At 46.5% G+C, this 20,971-nt stretch overlaps 1 protein-coding gene across 5 annotated transcripts in view; it reads left to right on the top strand.

Moving 5' to 3' along the window:
* Positions 1 to 1,562: 1,562 nt before the first annotated feature.
* ADCK1 (aarF domain containing kinase 1) overlaps positions 1,563 to 20,971 on the top strand; it is an 82,013-nt gene continuing 62,604 nt past the window's right edge. For 2 of the 5 annotated variants that reach the window (XM_029998970.2, XM_029998966.1), the window contains exons 1-3: positions 1,563 to 1,664; positions 4,744 to 4,881; positions 9,895 to 9,978. In XM_029998970.2, coding sequence (XP_029854830.1) covers positions 4,756 to 4,881; positions 9,895 to 9,978 — 210 coding nt within the window. In that variant the 5' untranslated portion in view covers positions 1,563 to 1,664; positions 4,744 to 4,755. Of the gene's footprint in view, positions 1,665 to 4,743; positions 4,882 to 9,894; positions 9,979 to 17,025; positions 17,101 to 20,971 lie in introns of those variants that run through there. The other 3 variants (XM_029998977.2, XM_041119963.1, XM_029998986.1) reach the window with 3 other exon arrangements.

Below are 20,971 nucleotides of genomic sequence, written 5' to 3'. Positions count from 1 at the left end.
CCTGGATTTGTTTCAGTATTTCCAGAATCCTGTTGGAAACAATAACTCTCAAAGAATTATTAAGATCTTTTTGGTCTCCTCCTGGTTTTGGTCTCTGGCATCCTTTTAAAGGATTAATTGTGGTAGCTGTGTCCTTAACTCTGTCCCAAATACTTCCAATTTTCCACTATGGGTTCCCAGGTGTTACTAAATTTCAGGTTCTCTTTATCAGAAAGATACTGACTGGAAACAACATTGAGTTTCCTTCTTTTCACAATGGGAGAAAAGTTCAATCAGAAATGCTAAGTTTCAAGTGGGTGACTATCAAGCTAGGTATTTGCTCCAGGGAATATGAATCTCTTACAATATTTATGACAATTCAGCAACATTTTTTCATTCTCTGCTTTGCTTTTTTATTGTAATCTTTATTGCAAGAAGACTTTGGTGAAGAGATTGGTTTTGCATTGAACCTTGAATACAATAAAATTTATTATCATTTTCATTTCTTACAGTAAGGAGCTAAAGGTTAGCTGCAGAGAAAGGTTTTTTTTCATTCTGAAATTATTTTCCTTGTTGCCAACAGCTTTTTTATTCTTGATGAACACAGTTGTTTTACTGGATCATTCTCTTGGATGGAGAACAGCAGTTTCTGAGATATTTATGATACACATCTCTTTGGCCTTTGGAATTATACCCCTAAATATAAGCTGATACTAGGCAGCCATGTGTGCATTTCACCGAATGGTAAAAGCTAAGTATAGCTGCATAGTTTACGCTATCAATTTACGCTGCTTGAGGATCTGACCACATGGTGAACAACACTGTTTTGTGTTCAACAGGAGCAGGACAAGTGTTCAACTCTTGCCAGAAGCCCTCCGGTGAGACCACTCGCTCAGCACCAGGAGCAGACATGGCATTGCCAACCCATGTGCTATGGCTGCATAGGTGACTCTGCTCACACCTAATCCTGATGTGTTGCAATAGCCAGACTCGCAAAGTAAAATGTTCATGGTGCCCTGGTCAAACCCACACCCTTCGCTAAAGAGCAGTTCTGACTTGTAGTTGATAAAAGCATCAGTGCCCCTCCAGCATCTCTCACAGATGTAGAAAAGGAGTGCTTTGATATCCGAGTTTGGTATTTCTACTTTCTCTCATGATTTCTGATATATATATATATGTATATATGCATACCTTCTCCCTGCTGCAGGGCTTTCAGTGAGAAAACATTGAAAACCAACTGAAATATCATAAATGCTGAGATTTTGTTAAGAGCGCAGAAAATGGCTTTTGTGGGCAGCCGTGCTGGGTCGGGAGCCCCACCGATGAAGCCGAGACTGCGTTACCCTGTTGTGCGCCGAACTGGAGGCGCTGCCCGTGCGGCTCTTCTTCTGCAATTAGGAGGCGGGAGCAGCGCGCACCCCTGCAGCAGGGGCAGACGCGTTAGAGCAGCCCCGGGGCCGCCGGTGCGCAGCGCCCGCCCGGCTGTCCCCCCGCCGCTCCCCGGTGGGCTCACCCAGGGGCTGCCCCTTGCAGTCCCGCCGCGCCCCCGCCGCTCCGAGCGGCCGCGGCCGGAGACTACACTTACCAGCACGCCGCGCGGCGCACAGCCGTACCATGTGCGTAGCGGAGGGGGGACCGGGCGGCTGGGCGCGCGGGAGTTGAAGTGCCGCCGTGCCGGCGAGGCGGTAAGTGCCGGCTCCGTGCGCCGGCCGAGGGGTGGACGCCGTGCCGGAGGCTGCGGAGGGTCCGGCGGGCAGTGACCCGGACCCTCGCTGGCCTTCCACCCCTCGCTGCGGCCTCGGGCGCCTCGGCCCCTCCGCGCCCCGGCTGGTGCCGGCGGGCAGAGGGGTCCGGGCCCAGGCGGCCGTTGCCCGCCGCAAGCGCAGGCCCCCGGGGGCGGAGGGCCGGCCACCGCAGGGCTCGGCGGGGCCGGGGTCGTTTCTGAAGGCGGGAGCGGCGGGAGGGGGGCGCGGGCGCTGCTCCGGGAGGCACGGAAGGGCAGGGCAGGCCTGAAGGAGAAGCGAAAGCAGCCGGAGCCGGCCCCTCGCGTCCTTCACGGGTAGACCTCGGGCCGCGCTGCTGCGGCGGCGGGCGCGGGCTCGGGGGGGGCGGATCGGCCTCGTTGGGGCTTTGCGGGCGCCCTGGGCGCGCTGTCCCCGCTGCCCGCGGGGGCGGTCAGGGCTCCCTGGGCCTGGGGAGGGCGCGGTCTCCCGGGCCGCGCTGCCGCGCCGGGGCACGGGCCCGAGCAGGTGGCGGTGGTGGGCCTCGAGGGAGTCGCCTCCTGGGCTCCGCGAGCGAAAACCGGTAGCCGCCGTCCGTCCCGGCTCCCCCGATTGGGAATGGGAGAGGCATGGCGGCCGGCTGTAAGGAACGGGAACCTTCCGCCTGTGAAGTCGTGTGAAAGTCAAAGCAGCCGGCTCCGCTAGGCGGAAGAAGAGCTGGAGGCGATCCGTCAACGCGGGCCTTTATAAGGAGAGGCGGTGACATCCTGAGGCTATTTCATAGCTGACAGGGTCTTTAAGATCCCCCTAGGGGTGTCGTAATGGCTCATTTACATGGAAAAGGCTCCTCGACACCTTATGCAAAACTGAAATACAATTGATTTCTGACAATTCCATTTCTGTACCTTATATTGGAGGGGGTTTATTTCTTCCCTTTTTATTGGTACAACACATTAAGCATGAAAGCAGGAACTTTGTTGCTGAAGAGCTCAGCTGCTCTGCCTGTTTATTTGCTACCTAAAGTTCCCATCTTCTGCTCGTGACGTACAGCTGGCAGGTATGGCAATAGATGTGATGTCACAAACTGCAGATTATACCTTCAGGTAGGAATAAGATGCAAGAACAGATGGACTTGCATCCTGCTTTCAAGCAAATGTTCTTTTAGTAATAAAGAAAGTGAAGGAAAAAATAATGAAAGAGAGAGGCATATTTTCTGTGTTGAAAAAATGTCACTGTTTGCACCTTTCACTTTCCAATAAATGAAATTTTACAAAAACGTACAAGGAGCAGAAATGATTTAATTAAAACATATTGCAGAAAATGTCTTTTGAAGGTGACAGAGGATACAAGAGATTTCTGTGCAAAAGCGATCAGCCCTCCAGGAAGGAGCCCCTAAATTTCTAGATTTTCAGTGAGGCAAGGGGAGGAGGGCAGCTTTCTTGGGGGGAAGCGTGTGTTCATTTGGCTGCAGTCAAGGGGCCAGGTTTATTTTCTCTTGAGTTTGATCATAGGTTCGGAGGAGTCCTGATCAGCCAGCTACCCCTTCCGACAGGAGAAAGAGCTGGGGTGTTGCAGGCAGCTCTGATAGACGCTGACAGAATGCGTCTTGGCTTTTCTGCCTCAAAGTTACCTAAGACTTGTAAGGAAATGAAAGGAAATAATAAAGTTTAGCTAAGGTTCATGTACAGAGGTCTCTTGTGTTATGTTAGCCTATTTCACTGATTGTGTTCTTGTGAACTGTTTTTGAAAGGCTTGACCTGTGTCACTGCACATGTTTTTTGGTTATAAGGCTTCCGAGAGAAAAGGCACACACCAGACTGACCCTGATAAAGGCTCACAGCGAGAAGTAGGAAAGTTTCTTGATCAAGTCTAAGAGTGGCAGGATTAGTGGACTCCATCTTGATGGGGTAAAAGCCCACACTCTGTCAGGAGTGCTCTTGAGAGCTTGCAGAGTAGGTAAACCATGCCTCTTGATTCGTAGTGTAAGCAGAAAGAATGGTCAACCATATTTTCTATCGAATACCAGCCAAAGGGAAAGGAGAGAAAAATACACCTAATTTGTGGTTTTTTTCAGGTCTGAATCCTCTAAAGTGACATAAAGAATCATAATATGTATATCACGTAATGAATTACATATTTACACTATTTTATATACTGTAAGCAATGAATGCAGTGCTCCAAAGTGCTTAGTGTGGGAGATGCGTTTGTTCCCCACCATTGTCTCCCAGACAAAAAGTGAGTGAGGAGAGAAGTGTCTCAACCTAGGCCTGTGCTGGGCCTGTGACAGAGCCAGGATTAGGCTGTTGATTCCTGCAGACGTCCGTTCTGCCAGTGCAGTCCCTGCCTGGCACTTGAGTGGGGTAGTGATGCTGAGAAAACATCTCGCTTGGTCACTCTGATCAGGTCTCCCATCCCCTGCGTTGTATGCAGCTGTCTGCCACTGGCTGATGGAGTTGCATGCAACCTCCAGGGATGCATTGCCTCTTGCCCCACCACTCATCAGCAGTGAGGCACTTTCACAACTAGTCTGGCGGAGTTTCCAACAAGTTTTGGGTGTTCTTGATGTTGCAAGAGGTCTTTTTAAACCTTGCTTTTTTATATCTTCTATTATCCCCTTGCAATCTGCCTGGGCTGTGGTATCTTCAAAACATTTGCATTGAAGAGGCAGCCTATTGCTGTGATCAGAATTGAGTTTTGGTGAGCTCGTACTCCCTTCTATCTGTCCACCTGTTGTTTCTCCTTGTAAAGCCTTTGGGACCATGAGCAAATGTTTTGTTGTGGGTGCACAAGGTCTAGCAGTGAGGTGCTTCTGGGTTTGTGGCCCATAGACACTGTTGAGTTAGGAATAGCAATGGAGTCAGAGCAGAACAGCTTACGTTTGGTCGCTGCATGATTGCTTGAGCTCTTGGCTGGGGGCAGTGCTAGCAATGCATTATTAGCAAAGGAGCAATTAAAACCTGTTTTGTCAGGTCCTTTGGGGCTATAGGCATCCGATCACTGCATCCTTCTCAGATGTTACAGTTGCTGTTTTGTGTCTCGGCAGGGTTCATCAATCATGGCACGAAGGGCCTTGAAACTTGCCTCGTTGGCAGCAGCTGCTTCTGGCATCTATCTGTATGGAAACAAGTTTCTGGATCCCAATGATTTTGGAGTTGTTCGTGTGGGCCGAGCCATTGCCACAGTAAGTTTCACCCTAGTAATGTGCAGGAGGATTCCTAGGTGGGTAAGGGAATTGGAGTTCACAAGAACTTGGGATTTCCTGCATTCCCTCTCTGCATTTCCAGTTGGCACCTGGCTCCGAGAGTCAGAAGGTCAATAGGGAGCTCTTCAAGTTGTTGACACAGTGGGGAGAAAAGGGGTGAAGGCATATAAGGAATAGAGCTGTCATTGCACATTTTGGAAAGAAACAAACAGATACGGGGCTGCAGAGAACTGTCTCTGTTTCCTCGGATAGGGTGGGACCTTCAGAGCAAGGGCTGACTTTGGGCCCATGTCTTCATCAGCCACCCTTCCAGGTCAGTCACATAGGTACAGTGTCCTGCTGCCTTTAACAGTGACCTAGTTAGTAGGTAGCAGTTCAACGGTTCAAACCATCTTGTCTGCATATGCCATTTTTTACATTGGAACCTTTTATTTTAAGGATCATGGTTGTTGTATTGATATGCTACAGTAGCCATTGCCCTGTGACCCTTAGTACGAGAGATTTGGGGAGAGGAGGGCAGGTGTTTTGAGGATCATTCTCAAAGCAAGGGTGAAGTGAGGATGGGAGATGATGTACTTCTGAGATTGGATTCCAGATTTGTAAAATAAACACTACATCTGCCTAGCATCACCGCTCTTTCACCCTTGTGTTGATCACCACTCCAGAAAACCTGAGAATGCAGACTGCCAGCCAAACAGTTTGCTGCCTTCTCCTTGAGGATATTCACTGATGAATCCATGAGCAGCCAGGAACAGATCTGATGATCCAGAGCAGAGACTCTGGAGGGGGTATCAGTCTCCCTGTACCTCACTTGCATTATACATCTGTCACTTCAGGCCACGATCTCCATCATTTACAGACCCCCAGTGGTAAGCAGCTGTCTGTCTGCATATTCTATGACTTTTAAGCACTTCATTAATGAGTTTTACAGGGAGTCAGCTCCTGAGGGCAGGTGCAATAAGAAACAAGCTCTGTGGGTTGGCTCAGGTGCCATGCCGTTTATATGTGCAAGCTGCATCATGAACTATTGTGAAAAGTGAGTGTTTATTTTGAAAGAGTGAGGGCAGAAGTACAAACTGTAATCTTTCCTTCTTACCTAGTAAGTGCTAAGCTTCATGCTCTGTCCCTGACCATAAGGCAGTGCTGCCTGGTGGCAGGGAGTAGCTCTCTCCCTTTTACTGCACAGGAAACTGAGGCACAGAGAGGGAACACAGCTTATTGTGGCTGGAGGGGTTTCTGCTATTCAGACTCTTTGGGCTCTCCAGTCTGCCCTTGAGTTCTGCCTGCTTGACCAGTGTTTCTCAGTCTTTCTTGAAGCCAGAGTTTTTGTGGCTATCTTCTGTTTAAGACAAAAATAAGTGAGAAGTGTGCAGTGATGAAGCTGTGCAGTTGGTCTGTGTTTTGAGTGATGGTGAGAGATTACTTTCCTGATGAATAGGAAGTAGGGAAAAGGAGGGGGTTTTTGCTTTAGATGCTGGTGAATCTAAAGACGTGCTTGACTTTCACGTCCTCTGCCTTCAGGGAAGTCACAAGTCATGGGCTGTAGAGCACTTCACTAGCCCTGCTCTTAAATGCATTAGAGGGTTCTGCACCCATAGCTGCAAGCAGTGACCCCCTGTTCTGGTTTTGGCTGGAATAAAGTTAATTTTCTTCCTAGTAGCTGGTATTGTGCTGTGTTTTGGATTTAGGATGAGAGTAATGTTGATAACATGACTGATGTTTTAGTTGTTGCTAAGCAGTATTTATACTAAGTCAAGGACTTTTCAGCTTTTCATACTGCCCTGCCAGCAGAGGCTAGGAGTGCACAAGTAGCTGGGAGGGGACACAGCAAGGACAGCTGACCCAAATGTTCCAAAAGGGTATTCCATACCATATGACATCATGCCTAGTATGTAAACTGGGGAAGTTGGCTGGGGAACACCCGGCTTGGGGATTGGCTGGGCATTGGTCAGCGGGTGGTGAGCAATTGTATTGTGCATCACTTGTTTTGTATATTCTATTATTATTATTGTTATTATTTTCCCTTCCTTTTCTGTCCTATTAAACTGTCTTTATCTGAACCCATGAGGGTTTTTTTTTTCTGATTGTCTCCCCCATCCTACTGTGTGGGGTGGGGAGTGAGTGAGTGGCTGCATGGTGCTTTGTTGCCGGCTGGGGTTAAACCACGACACCTTCAAAAACAAGCTACCAATGTTCAGTCTTCTTTAGGTTATGGCAGCATGTGTTTGTATCTGTGTGTCTGTATACTTTTCAAACAAGAATTTTCTGTCTCTTTTGAATTCTGTGTTCCCTCTAATATATAGGACTGCGTATGGTTAGGTTGCTTCTGAGAGATTCTTTAGTCCTGCTGCACCAGTGACCTCTGCCTTCCCAGCTTGGGGTCTGCTCCTTGTTGGAAAGTCAGAGGTCAGCTCTCATCTGAGCGCTGGCAGCCCAAACTGCTCTCATTCCTTAGCCATGGACCGGGTGAAGCCAATAGAGCAATTAGACATGTTCCTTTCTAAGAAGCTCAGCTTCTCAGGCTTGCTCTTTTTGTAAATGAAAGCTGAAACTCTGTAGCAAACAAGTGACTTTGGATATTGGTTGCATCTGCATGGACCCAAAGTGTCTGTCCTTCAATCTAGCCCTGCCCAGGCTTCTTACCTGGATGCTTGATTCAATCATTGGACAATAGCCAGGCAAAAGCAGGTTGTAATTAAGAGGCTGTAATTCTTAAGAGCTAAGTTCAGCAGCAGCAGACACAAAGCTTTAAGACAAGTTGTGGTGTGGCAAACAAAACAAAAGCCTGGAGAAAAGAACACACAGAGGCCAAGAAACCTGACCTAGAATTACAGGACTCTGGAAGGATTTGAGTCTGCTTGTATTTTAAGCATACTGGTTCAGTAGTCCTTTGCACACTCTCCTAAGAAACTTGATGAAGTGCATGAGCAGAAAATTTCTTCTTGCGCCTCAGTTGAGGGAACTCACTCTTGCTTACGTGTGGGTAGACAACTATTCAGAGGGAACATTGTGCCATGACTTGGTAATATCTGAGGATAGTTTTAGGAGTGGTGGAAGAGTGTGAGGTGTTGAGAAGTCATTGATACAAAGTGGAAGCCCAAGTCTTTGGGACATTTAACACTGGACTGGACACAAGACCAGTTAAAGAAGTAATCTGGCTTTTGTAAGGGGAGGTACTGGTTGATCTTGTAGGTCTTTTTATGTCTCTCAGATTCAGTCTCACACTGTAACATGGATGACAGGACTAGTCTTGGATGAGAACGAAGCCAGTGGCGTGGCCAGCAACACATTTCGGACAGTTTCTATGTTCTGGTAAAATTAGAAACCTGGCAGAGCGGTTTTATATTTGCTATATTTCTTTGAGGGTATCCCAGTTGTTTTGGGTATGTGGAAGGAACGTTCTGTGCAGTAGCTGGAATACATCTCAGACACTAGCAGGGATTTGGCAATGTCAGAGTTGCCTATCAGGATCATCATAATACTAATTTAGTGTTTAAGATTACGATGTAATTAGCAACCACTTAATTAATTCCCTCTTCCTCTGTAATACAGGCCAATCTGTTAGCCGCTTCTTTTCAAGTTGGAGGTGATAATTACCCTCGCGGACCAGAGATAAAATAAGAACCAACTCAAGCCTTCATGCAAGGCTGATTTGAACCTCCCTCCACTTCAAAGTTGTTCTTTGAGGTTGTGAAGATGCTTTGAAAAATTTTTTCTTCTGAATGGGTCTCTGTGTAGCTGTGTAGCTCCTGAGTTCACCAGGGGCAAGAAAGCCTGAAAAGCCAGAAAAAAAATTTGCTGTGCTGTTTCCAATTCGGAAAACAGGAAACGTGAGAAACCTAACCTCCACAAGGAAGGAGTGTGTCTGTAACCGATTCCCAGCTTGGTCCCCTCTTGGATGCATCTCTGAGCTTTTGACTGTTTCTGTATTGTCAGTTCCAGTGACTTTGTCTCAAACCAGATTTGATCCCCTTGCCTCCCTGGCTTTCACAACTGTGCTTTATGCCCTTCCTAGGCATGTTTGCAGTGAAAAGTGGGGCTAGTATCCTGTCCCAGAATGGGATGCTACCCCTTCAGTAGGGAGATTTTAGGAAATCTGACTTTAGATATGAGTTACGCAAATAGTTCTTTATGGCAATGATCTTGAAGTTCAAATGGCAGGTTAGTGGACAGGCTCATCTAGATGTACCTTCCCTTCTCTCCCTCCCGGTAAACTTAATAAACATGACCTGTATGTTTCTGTTCCATTTGCTGGTGTTCTGACTGTGGAAAGAGAGGAACTTTAATCATAGGATAAAATTGTGAAATACCCTAGATCCATTTTCAGAAATCATTAAGGCACTTAGGAATCTAATTCCATTGTCTGTGGCTATGTCTATCTAACAAGCTTTAGCTGGATCCCCATATTGTTATTTTGTAATTGGGTGTCTGACCCTTTGTCCCTCTAGTCCTTTGTGCAGTTGAATATCCTCAAAAGTACTGCTCCTTGTGCCAATCGGTGAGCTTGTCTTCAGTCACTCTGCTCCCTGCTGAGCCACCTCCCCAGACTGAGCTCAGCATGCACCAGTGTGGTTAGGCAGGTTGGAGGTGTGAAGATGAAGTGTGGAATAACTGATGGGGCACAAAGAGGGCCTGCATGGCATGGCCTCTATTACTAGCAGCAGACCTTATTGTGGAAGCCCCAGATGGTTGAGAATGGGAGTCTGCTGTGCGAGATGCTGTACAGAGATTATGAAAATGCTTTGAGTTTCTCAAATAGAAGACAGTATAGGAGTGCCAAGTGTTGCTTATTTTTAATAGTTACATGTCGATGAGGTCCCTGCCCTGCTTTCTATAAATGTTCATTGAAATTGAAATCTTTTCATTTAATTTCTTATGAGTCTGTTACCATAAACTTCACTGTGGAGCCTAAACTGCATACATTCTCCTTAACAAAGTTTTGTTGGTTTGATAACTGTAGAGCTTGCTCAACATCTCTGGTTTCATTTGCAGACGGCAGTTATCACCTATGACTACCTGACCTCTCTTCGGAGTGTCCCATACGGATCAGAGGAGTATGATTTCCTCAAATCACAGGTGGGTGATAGCACTAGATTGTGTTCCTTGGAAACTGCAAGGCACAGGTGTGTTGCCAAAGCCATTGCTGTAAAGCAAACCATCAAGCTGTCAGGTTAATAATTCAATATGCCTTCTACCAAATTGTTAACAGCAAACTGTGCTGCATATTAGATAAGATTCTTGCAGGACCTGCATCGCCCAGTGGAGAGCATCCCTTGTCAAAGAGTAGCCACATGCAACCAGTGCTCACTTATGTCCATTAGAGATTCAAGTACTCAGTGTATGGGGTAAGATGCATTAGGGCTCTGTCACTGGTTCTCTGCTGCCCAGACTGGTTGTGTGGAGGTCAGCTGCTGAGAGGGGCCTGGCAGTAGTTTCTTATCCTGCTTATTGGTAATGGACATAACATGAAGGCTCAGGGATTTACGTAAAAGGAGTAATTTGGAGGGGAAATAATAGGGATGAATCAGGCTTGCAGATCTCTGAAGAAATAAGAATTGGGCAAAGAAATGTACATCTTATTGCAAAACGCATTGTTATGTTTTGATATCAGTAATTAATGTGAATAGAAAAAGGATTTCTAGTGAGAAGGAAGGTAAGTACCCCTATTGCTCCTCTCAGTCTTGTGCTGCACCTTTCATTCCAGCCTACAGCCCTACAAAACCTTGAGCTGTGAGTGACACTGGGTTTTAGTTGAGTGCACATGATGTGTGTAGCTAGGGTCTCTCTGCTATTGCAGCTCAAGGCCTCTTTGAAGTGAGAAATATGGCTTATGCCAAATTAGGCCAGTCTGCATAGTGTGTTTGAAGTAAGGTCTTTAACCTCATTTTTCTTCTTAGTGCATGTAGGATTCAGGCCACTGGTGTGGTTGTAATGCATGGGGTGGTGCTCTCCAGGGTGTTTCAGACTGGAGGGACTCTAAAGCTGGAAACAGCGGTGGGCCAGGTAGAAATCAGTGGCATTGGACTCCAGCATGCTTTAGTATTCCTCTGGCAGAAAATCCACATAATTGGTATGGTCTTAGAGTATTTGGGATAGTCTGCGGAGTGGCTTCCTTGGACTTGTTGTCATCCTCTCCTGTCTAAAGGTGCTAAGCTGTTCTGCTGTAGCTCCCCATCACAGGTGAGTGGTATTGATGCCCTGGCATAAACTGGAGATAGAGGTGTTGGAGTCTGGAGCTTCACTTTCCATCTGCCCATGTCTCTGTCACATGCCTTTGAAACCTGTTTTGCAGAAGAGCTGCTTGTAGCTTTCTTGAGCGACACCAAAGTTATGGAGTTATCAGTGTTGTGGACAGCTTGTCATATGACAGCAGTTCGCAGCAGTCCTTGCAAATTCCTGACCTTTTGCCACGTCTCTCCATGGCTTCATTAACCTCTGTCATGCAGGTTTTGATGGTTTGTCAATTGATGCCCCAGGCAGCCAGAAAGGGCCCTGTTTGCTGGCGCTGCACAGAGCTGGGCTCTCCCTGCTTGGCAGCCAAAACTAGCCAAGTCAGCCTCTGTGCGTGGCAGAGCCAGTGGCAAGCACAGCATGTCAGGGTGACACAAGAGCACTCTGTGGCATGGTCAGCACTAGCCTGTGGCTGCAGGAAGGGGAATGAGCTGGGAGATAGGAGGAGGTAGGCACAGGCATAGCATGAGTTAGTAAAACTCGTTGGCCTGTGGAGGCCTGTCCTGCTGTTGGCAGGTGTTACAGAGGGCCACCACTGAGCCTGACAGTGACAGCACTTGTGGGTTCCTCAGCGACATCCCTGTAGAGCTTGTGCTAGCAAAGCATCAGTTTGGCATGGGAGAATTTTTTGGGCCTGGGCAATTGCATGCCAAACCCTTTATGTCAGAGCAGTTCTAAGTGGATGGCAACTAAGTCTTTACCATCTTGCAGGTCTTTTAACACTGTGGGAGCTGATTTTGTTGGTCTCGGACTAGCTCAGAATGACTTGTGAGAGGTTGCCCCATTGGAGTTGGTACTAAAGATTAGTCACTAATGGGGCCAAGAGGACGCAAATGCCCCTCCCAAGTAAGCATTGTGTGTGAAGGAATCTTACCCAGATGTTGCTTCTACTAGCCTCTGTCCTGGATAGCTCTCTGGTGCTTTCAGCCATTTGTTGTACTCTTATTTGCTTTCTGTCTTTCCAGTGCGGCCAGCTTAACCTCCTCTTCATATGCTGAGAGTTTGGGATTTTCTTTTAAGCATGTGTATGAATTGGTTACTGATTTCTTCACTTTTCGTGCTGTGCCTAGAAGAGAGATTCTGTGAGGCAGGGATTTGGTGACCCTGGCACTGTGGATAGTGCCAGCAGGTCGGGGTGCAGCTTCTGTGCCTCTGTCTCCGGTGAGGGGGGGTATAGCTGCATGTGTGTCTAGGATGGGCTTGCAATTGGGAGTGGAAAAACACTTTTTCTGTGTATCTCCTCCTGGTACTCAGCATACTGGTAGGTGCTAATAATGCCTAACTTGCTCTTCATGGACTCCCAGTTAGCCATTAAACTGGAGCCTCTAAATTACCCATGGCCTCAGATGAGAGATGGGAAGCCTTAGTGGCAACACCAGTCCCTGAGTCCATTGGGGCCAAACAGGGACATAGTCATTAGGAAACAATTAAATGCAAAGCAGATTAAGAAGGAAATGGGTTCCTCAGGGGCTTTTAGCCAGGTTCCTGGCTAATTCCAAGGAATTCTCTTCAATCTTACTCTATTTTTCTGTCCCTCGTGGACCACTTTTGATGCTAATGCTCTCAGCCCCTCAGTTCTCAGCACCTTTTTATGGCCAGCAGATTGGGGGTGTTTTACTACTTTCTATGAGGCAGGAAGCAGTATCTGGGAATTCACTGTGTCCCCCTGGGGTTGGTTTGCCTCTCTCTGGTTCTCCTATCAGCCAGGAGATATGAGCATCCACCTTCCTGATGGCAGTCACAGCCCTTCCTCAGCAACAGCCAAGAGCAAAAAATGTCTTATCTTTTCCATTCCTGCCCCTGCCTGTAGCAGGGATAAACCTGCTTAAGTAGTCAGGCTTTATGTCCGTCCCAGTGGTTGCTTCATCTCACCATTGGTGGCTGGACCACATAGGTGACTTGATCTTTCTCCTGAGTTAAGGATCCTTTCCTGGGGTGTCTGCCCTTTTCCTGCATATGATGATAATGCCAGTATACTGATCTCAAGGCCAGTGGTAGCCATGGTAAGCCCCAAGATATCGGATGTCTGCAGGTCTAGTCTCAGGAGCATTAGGGGAGATATGAGCTTTCTTCACTTCATGTGTGTTTCATTATATGATTCTGGCCATCTTTGCACATGTAAGCTTGGGCATTTCTTCCCATTTCTACCCCTCCTTGTACTAGGTCAGAGGAGGAAGGAGGGCAGCCTGCTCAGTGCCATTTCCTTACCTATTGCTTTCTCAGCAAACCATTTTATTGTGTAGAGGGCTGCGTTTCTCTGACATTCTTCTGCCTCCTTGAGTGTTTGTCTTCGCAGTCTCAAGTCAGCCTACCCTGTGACATTTCCAGTGTGCCTCTCATTGTAGCACCTGGATGTCTTCGTTGACACTTTGTATATTGCTGGCATCAATTTCTGTTGATCCTACTGTCAGTCAGGAGGTATCTCACAACATGCAGTTTGTTTAAGGGCTGGCATCAATGGGATTCTGAGTTGTTGTCAGTGAAGTAAGAGGATTGCAATGGGTTGGTCATCTTGCAGATTTCAGCAGAAGTGGCCACAGTTGAAAATCTTCAGCAGGGCATTTTTGTGTTGTGTTCCTCTGTAAGACAAAAGGTTACTGCTGTGAATGTGGATACAGTTTTTTTTTTTATTGGAGAGGAGGTAGCAAGGAGAGAAAGGATCTGTAGTCAAGGTGTCTTGGGAGACAGTGGGAATCCATTCCTGAACTAACTTTGTTTGGTATAGAATTGCTTTGTCAGGGAAAAGCCATTTGGGGAGGTTAACTTTCCTCCTTTTGAGAGCAGAATGAGGATGTTCTCCTCATTCAGACTCCTGGTTATTGGGCTGTCAGTATCTACGCAAATATTTGGAAGGTGTAACCTTGTGCCATCATTATACAGAATAGGATTCCTTGCTCCTTGGAGGCTATTCCTGGCCTTTGTTGTGTTTGCTTCTCACAGTGGGGTGGGTGTTTTCAAAATGAGCTGTGTCTCCTAGTGAAGTTGTCCAATGAAAGGATCCTGGAAGGAAAATGAATGGGTGTATGTGTGTGTGTGTGTGTTTTCAAAAAAACCCTACAGTTTCTGGATAGTTCAGGCCAACGAAATAGCCTGTGTCTTTGGACTTCCTTCATGATTCAGTAACACTGTGCGCCTTAAATAATAGGAAGTGATGTCCTAAAATAGTTTCTTCATGATGGAGGTGGACTGCATCTGCAGAGCGAAATCCCCAGGAACTCTCCATGGCATTCCTTCAAAAAGGCAATTGTGAGTGGGGTCTGTGGGCTGTTCTACACCACAGCCAGTGCATGCAGTGGTGGCTTTCTTTGCTTGTGCTTCAACCTGTGGTGAACTGGGGTGAGAAGAAGCAAATGAACTTCCCTATGACACACGGAATAGCCATTAGGTGGCAGTGACTTTCTGTCACCAAACTAAATGGGAACCAGTAACAGAAAGGTGAAGAGCTTCATGGCCCATCCACAGTCCCTGAGCTGATCGTGTTTGGTTGCCCTATTATGTGCTCCCCAGGATATCTCAATCTAAATGGCATGGTCAACGCTAATGCAGTCTAAAAAAAGCTACTAGCAGGGCCAGCTGGTGGCTTGATGACTCTACATTTGAGCACTGCTGTCTAGCAAACTTCCTGCCAACACATAAAGCATGAAAGCTTTGCACTGAAAACTCATAACAAGCTGTAAAATAAATCTTACAAGACACTTCCTTTTCCTCCTTCTGCTTTCTAGAGTGGTGTCAGCTGAACATTATGGCCACAGCATCTCTAGGTTTTAATTTGTAGCATTAAGAAGGTCCTTTTTTTCTGGGATGTGTGCCTATGAAACAAGATGTTCTTCAGTCCTCTGCAGTGATTTATTCAGAGAAATGGGCCATCTCACTGTGACATTTTTGGAGGAGGAAGAAGGAGAGAAGTGAGAGGAAAGAGGCAGTGCCTCATTTATTGCACTTTTTTTCCTGGCTGTGCACCCTAGCCCCTGAAGTGCTTCACTCCAGGAGCATGAGTGTGAGGTGTCAGGCACACCACTTGCCTAAGTGGGCCTGCATCTTTCTTACACCTCCCCAGCAGGAGTGAAACTGTGTGTCTTGGGAGCATTTAGCCATCTCTCCTCCAGGTGGGGCTATCCCTTTTCATTTGAATCCCTGAAGACCTCATTACTTTGCTTACTTACAGCTGCTGAAGAGGTACATAATAGCCAGAGGAATATCTGAAGAACATCTCAACCAGTACAGTGAGGAAACCATTAGGAAGCCCTTGAAAGATGTAGGGTGTAAGGAGCCTGCACTATGAGAAGCACTATAAAAAGACCAAATGGAAAGTGAAGAAATAATCTTGTTTTATTTAGTGTTTGGACTATGCCTTGAGTCCCAATGTGAAATGACCACTCAGCAGTGCAAAGTCAAGAGATATGGCAAGAGATGGTGTCTTCTCTGAAGAGCTCATGGTTGAGATTTATTTATTTGCCTAGATTTTCACCCTAGATGTGAATGGTGCAAATAAATATGAACATAGGATTTCTCAGGGGGTTGAAGGTCTGTGTAAAGAGAGAAGGAAACAAAGAGCAGGAATTGCTTAGGATGCCACTGTAAGTAACTCAAGGCTGATACCATTGACTTTGGATCAGGCCCTAATTAGGGATGTTTTCTTAATGAAGGAGTGTGTAGCCTTGAACTACTGGCCAGTTTATATGACTTGGTTGTTGGAGGCCACCTGTAAAATCAGTAGAGCTGACAGATAGCCAGTGCTTTACCTATTTTAAGAATAGGAAGACAGCTGGCTTGAGAATTGAAATAATTGCATCTGAAACTAGGAAAAAAAGATACCTAAAAGATGCATTTGGGGATGGAGACACATCAGTACTTGCAATGGCAAACTGGGCTTCTCAAATGTCGTTTTGTTTGTCCTTTGAGTCCTTAACAAGACCCATATTCTGGATTCTGTTCTGAGGTTACTGTAGTCAGCTTGCAATGAAATGCCAGCTTGAAGGACCCCAAATTAGGAGTACAGAGATGCAAAAACAGGAGTGAAAAGACTAGTGTGGTGTGCAGAGGATATTTCACATATCAGGCCAGGCTGGAATTTCAGAGAAGGACTGAATACTGTAGATTTGCTCTGCTAAACCAGTGACCTTATCACATTCTCCCCAAGTGTATCTGATAAAAGACTGTGCTGGAGGGTAGCACACAATTATCTTACCTGTCAAGCTAGTGTCTTCATTTAGTCTGTTAAGTCAGTGTTGAGGGAATTGCTGTGGTGGGTGGTGTCTTGCAAACACTTTTCTGGACTTCTTGGCAACGTTGAAGGCATCTTAGTGGGTTCCAGGTAAACCGTTTTACCTATGTGGGGGCCACCCTGTTTGCGTACTTGAGGGAAAGGTGTCTCTGACAGGAACTCTGCTGTCTTCCTCCATCTGATGCCCCAGGCGGGACCAGGCAGGACTCTACCAGGCTGAGGAAGCCCTGGGGACTAAGAAAAAAGGAAGTTATGTTTTGCTTGAGTTGGAGCAGTTGCTGATTTAGTCTAGGAACAAAACAAAATATAAAGTTCAGTGCCAGGTTTGGAAGCTACCCCTTACTTTATTTACGTTATTTACTAGTTCAGCTGCCCTGCCTAGAAATCTGCTGATGTGAGCACGTGTTTGCATTTTTGTACATCTGGACAAGCACATCTGTCTGCCTGTAGACATGTGCCTGTGTGTTCAGGCATGAGTGCTCCTGTTGAAGTAGCCACTTCTGAGACAGAGTCAAAGGTTCAAAGATGGCTTTGAAGCAGTGAATCCAAGATGGTAATCACATTCACTGCTAGCCTAGTTGAGCCTACTTTTGGTCCCATAGAACTGGTTTGGGGTTTCTTTTTTGTTTTCTTGTCTCTTTTTTGACTTTAGAGTCCTGTCTCAGTGGCTGCAAATTCTGCTGATGGTGCACCATTCAGAGCAGCTTGCTGCTCCTTCCTCTGCAGCAGCATCATCTTGGCAGGTCTGACACCAGTAACAACTTGTTTTTGTCAGTGTACTGAGCTGATGTGACTTGGAAGGGGCCCACAGGGAGCAGATAAACATAGTGACAAGGGTCATCTTTATACAGCTTCCACTCTGTTCCTAGCTCCGCTTTAACAATGAATCTGCATGTGAGCCTGCACGTATACACACATGCACAGTGCTTCATGAAATGCCTCCTGCCAAGTCTGGATCCGTTTACTGTTTGGCCAGTTTTGCTGAATTTAGAGGTAAATTCACTGAAAAGGTCACTACCAGAATTGTTTTTCAAAAACACCAGCTCCTAAAATATCTTTACTGCCCCTGCAGTCTCTGTTTGAAAATGTATTAATTTTGAGTTGCCTGTGAACTCTGTAACTGTGCAGCCTGTTTGTTAGTGTAGGGTTGCTCTGAACACAAGCTGTTTTTTATAGGATTGCTGAAGGGCAGCAGGCTTTGCACTCCCATTTGTTTATCATAGGACTGTTGTGTGAAGAGAAGTAGGGAAGATACACTTTCCTCCCTTGGGCCCTTTCCTTTGCGTTCACAGTCAGGCAGCACAGCTGGGCATTTCCAGAGCCCAGCAGGAGCTGTTTCATCTCTGCAGTGCCCTGGTATTGCCTGTTCTGTCTCTCTTCTTCCTCTCCAGGACAGCTTCCCTGCTTCTATTTCTTGCAGTAAGCTGAGGTTTTGCTGTGGCAGTCTGAATTGGGAGTTATTCACTGCCAATATATGGAGTGGTGATCCTTGACTAGGGAACATTTTTATAATGAACTGATGGCTCCTGAGCAATGGGGAGTGAGAAACAGCGAGGCTGTTAGCTGGAGCTGTGCTTTCCTCGCTCTGAGCTGGTGCTTGTACTGGGCTATGTGCTTGAAGTCAAGAGGTGTCTGCAACCTGATGCATGTGACGGGCTCTCAAGAGCTATACCAGCTCCTGCATCCCTGACCAGCAGGGTTAGATCCACTGCAACTTTCCTCGACCTCCACTGGCTCCAAAGGCCACAGGCTAGGGACTGAGCCTGTACCAGTAGTGAGGGTGATGTTTGATTCTTTTAAACCTATGTTTTGATTTTAGGGTAGCAAGTGCTTGGTAATGTGGTTGAGGACTGAGCAAAATGCAGGCAGAAGCAGCTTCACACATGCACCTCTCCTGGTATATCCCCATCTGAACACATGCAGCTTCCCACACTAGCCCTGCACAGCTGACCTCTCTGTTCACTTGCTCCGCCATCCTGTTCCAGGCCTGAATCAGCTTCCTGCTCTCCTGCTTCTCCTGCAGCTCTGCCCTTACCTCTCCCCACTGATGCCTCAGCCCTGGCTGCCACCTCTGTGGCAGCCACCAAGCTGCTGGCAGATTAGATACAGACGTACCCCACCTGGCCTTGCATTCATTAGTAACTCACGTGGCAAAGATTTGCCACAATCTTAATTTTCTGAGAAAACTGAGACCCAGGCACTGGGTGGATTCATTGCCAGCCCCAGGCAGGACAGCTCTCCCACACTGCAGCTTTGCACACCTGTGTGAGTGGCAGCTGAGGCAGCAGGTTTTCCCTTCCCAGTCCCTTTCTGGAGTAGGATTCCCAGCTCTGGCAGAGCTTGGTCCTCACCTGGAGAGACGAGCTCCACACTGTGCATGTCTTAGCTTCATTCCTGGAAATCTGACTCCAGAAACAGTTAGATGTCAGGTTCCGTAACATGCTGAAATCCAATGAGCTCACAGCCCAAGGAACTCTCCCGTTTACAAACAGCCTAGAAACCCATTATATTTCATGTTAGTATTGAAAGACTAATGCAGGCATGTGATTTTTATTTGAAGAATACTAAATATAAATAAAGCAACAACAAAGAAGTCAAGCTCTGTCCTTTTGCAACATCTTTGAAATGGTGGGATGTATGTGTAGCTAATGAAGTAAAGTTCCTTTAAATAGTGTCCACTGCTTATAATTGTTGGACATATGTGTAGTAAATTAAAGAAGAAGCAATTAGATAAGACCACTTCCCCACACAACCCCCATCCCAGTGGCAGATGCCCCTCCTTCCACCTGCATTGCTCAACAAATTTCATCTCAAGAGGGGAAATGAATTCTCAATTGCAACATGCCTAGTAATTAACCGCACTGTAATTCTGATGTGCAGTGCTGTCACCCACCATCGGGTGGGAGTGGAAAAGGCACTGCATTTTGTTGATGGTTGAACATTTGTTTTCCTCATCATTTTGACACCAGAGGTAATTGCCATTCCTGAAATATTCTCTCGCTACCATTATAAAGCAACTGTTAGGGACAAATTAATTATGAAGAATCTCGTTATGACAGATTAATAGGCCAACAGAGGAGATTTCTTTTTCTTCTTGCAGGCAACTGAATAGTAAAATCTAACAGCTCCCATATAACTGCTAGAAACATGTGCTTCTCTGTAAGCCAACACATATTTTGTTGGAGATGGAGGATTTGCAAAACTAGGACTAGAGTATAGAGTGGGTTTCCAAGCTTGCTTTTATTGAGCTTTTGGTTTCCCAATACCATGTGCCAAAATGAGCTTGAGTCTGGGCATTGCCATATGGAGGGGAGGTCTTCATGGTTGGTATTGGACCAATGTCTTCTGTCTGGGTCATGGTTGAGCAGCATCATGGAGGCTTGGAAGTGAGGAATGCTGGACTTCTGGATTTGATGAATTTTAGAACAAGACATATAAAGTCATTATCTGGACTGCTTTATTGCCTCTGAGGGTTCCCTGTGTCAGGGAGGTCAGATCTGATGTGCTGGTTGAGTTCCAAGTGGCCAATGATCTGTTTGTCTGTGTCCCCCTGGGAGCTGCAGACTACCTGCCCCAAATTATTCTTGTGCAGTGCTCTCTGGGGACTGTTGTGATGTGGCCCATAGACAGCTGCCTTCCTGTAGTGGAGGTGATTGAGGCACCCTGCCTCCCTGTGACTGAAGTGCTCTGTCAAAGCCCAGGGGAGGAGGAGTTTGAAATACCTGGATTGCTCATGGCTGTGTTTAGAAGCTCACCCAATTTATGTATAGTCAGGACAGCAATTCATGTAGTAATTGTGCTTTCAAAGAGGCAGTTAGATATGTATCTCATAGTTGACTGGCTCCTATGGGATGCTAGTGAATCCTAGGTGCTGATGAGCACAGAATTAAAAAGGAGCCTATTTTAGGCTTCAGCATAGGCATAATGTAGATTTAAAGAAGCTCCTGGAGATGCCTGTTCATGTTCTCAGCTTTGCTGCCTTTGATGTCTCACTCAAGTCATCAGGCAGTAGTGACTCAGCAAAGGATCTCTCTAGTTGGGACTGGAGTCCCCTCTTACCACCTCCAGCCAAGTGCTTATATATGCAGCACTCTGTCCCTGCCCAGGAAAGGAACAAATCTTCAGTGGTAATCAATGCACAACCCACTTTGTGCCATGATCTCCTTAATGAGAGAACAGTGAAGCTCCTCTCTTTTCTAGAGACCGAATCAAGACCATGATTATCCCATTTTCCATCTTCTCCTGCCTGCTGACATCATCAACTCCCAGTTTCACTGACTTCATCCTTCTTCATGGGATCTCTGTATCTCTGTGTGGAGTATGTAAATGCTTTAATATTAAATACTTGGGGCTAGAAGTCATACATAGCATTACTTTTGGATTACTAGCATCTGATTTCATTGCTTTGCTTCATGTCCATCTTGTGTAGTGCTAATTCTCTATGGTCCTTTTTGGCATGCAAATTTTGTCTTTGGAACTATCCACAGTGATTGTATTTTGCCAGCAAAGTCTCATTCTTTGGAGGATCTTCGTCAATATTATCTTTCTGTCAGATTTTGCACTGATTGCCTTTGTGATAGGCCTTTTGTCTTGAGTTTACTATTTACCTTCTAG

This window comes from Aquila chrysaetos, chromosome 2 (assembly GCF_900496995.4).
Source record: "Aquila chrysaetos chrysaetos chromosome 2, bAquChr1.4, whole genome shotgun sequence".
NCBI lineage: Eukaryota > Metazoa > Chordata > Aves > Accipitriformes > Accipitridae > Aquila > Aquila chrysaetos.
This window is presented reverse-complemented; position numbering and strand designations above follow the sequence as displayed.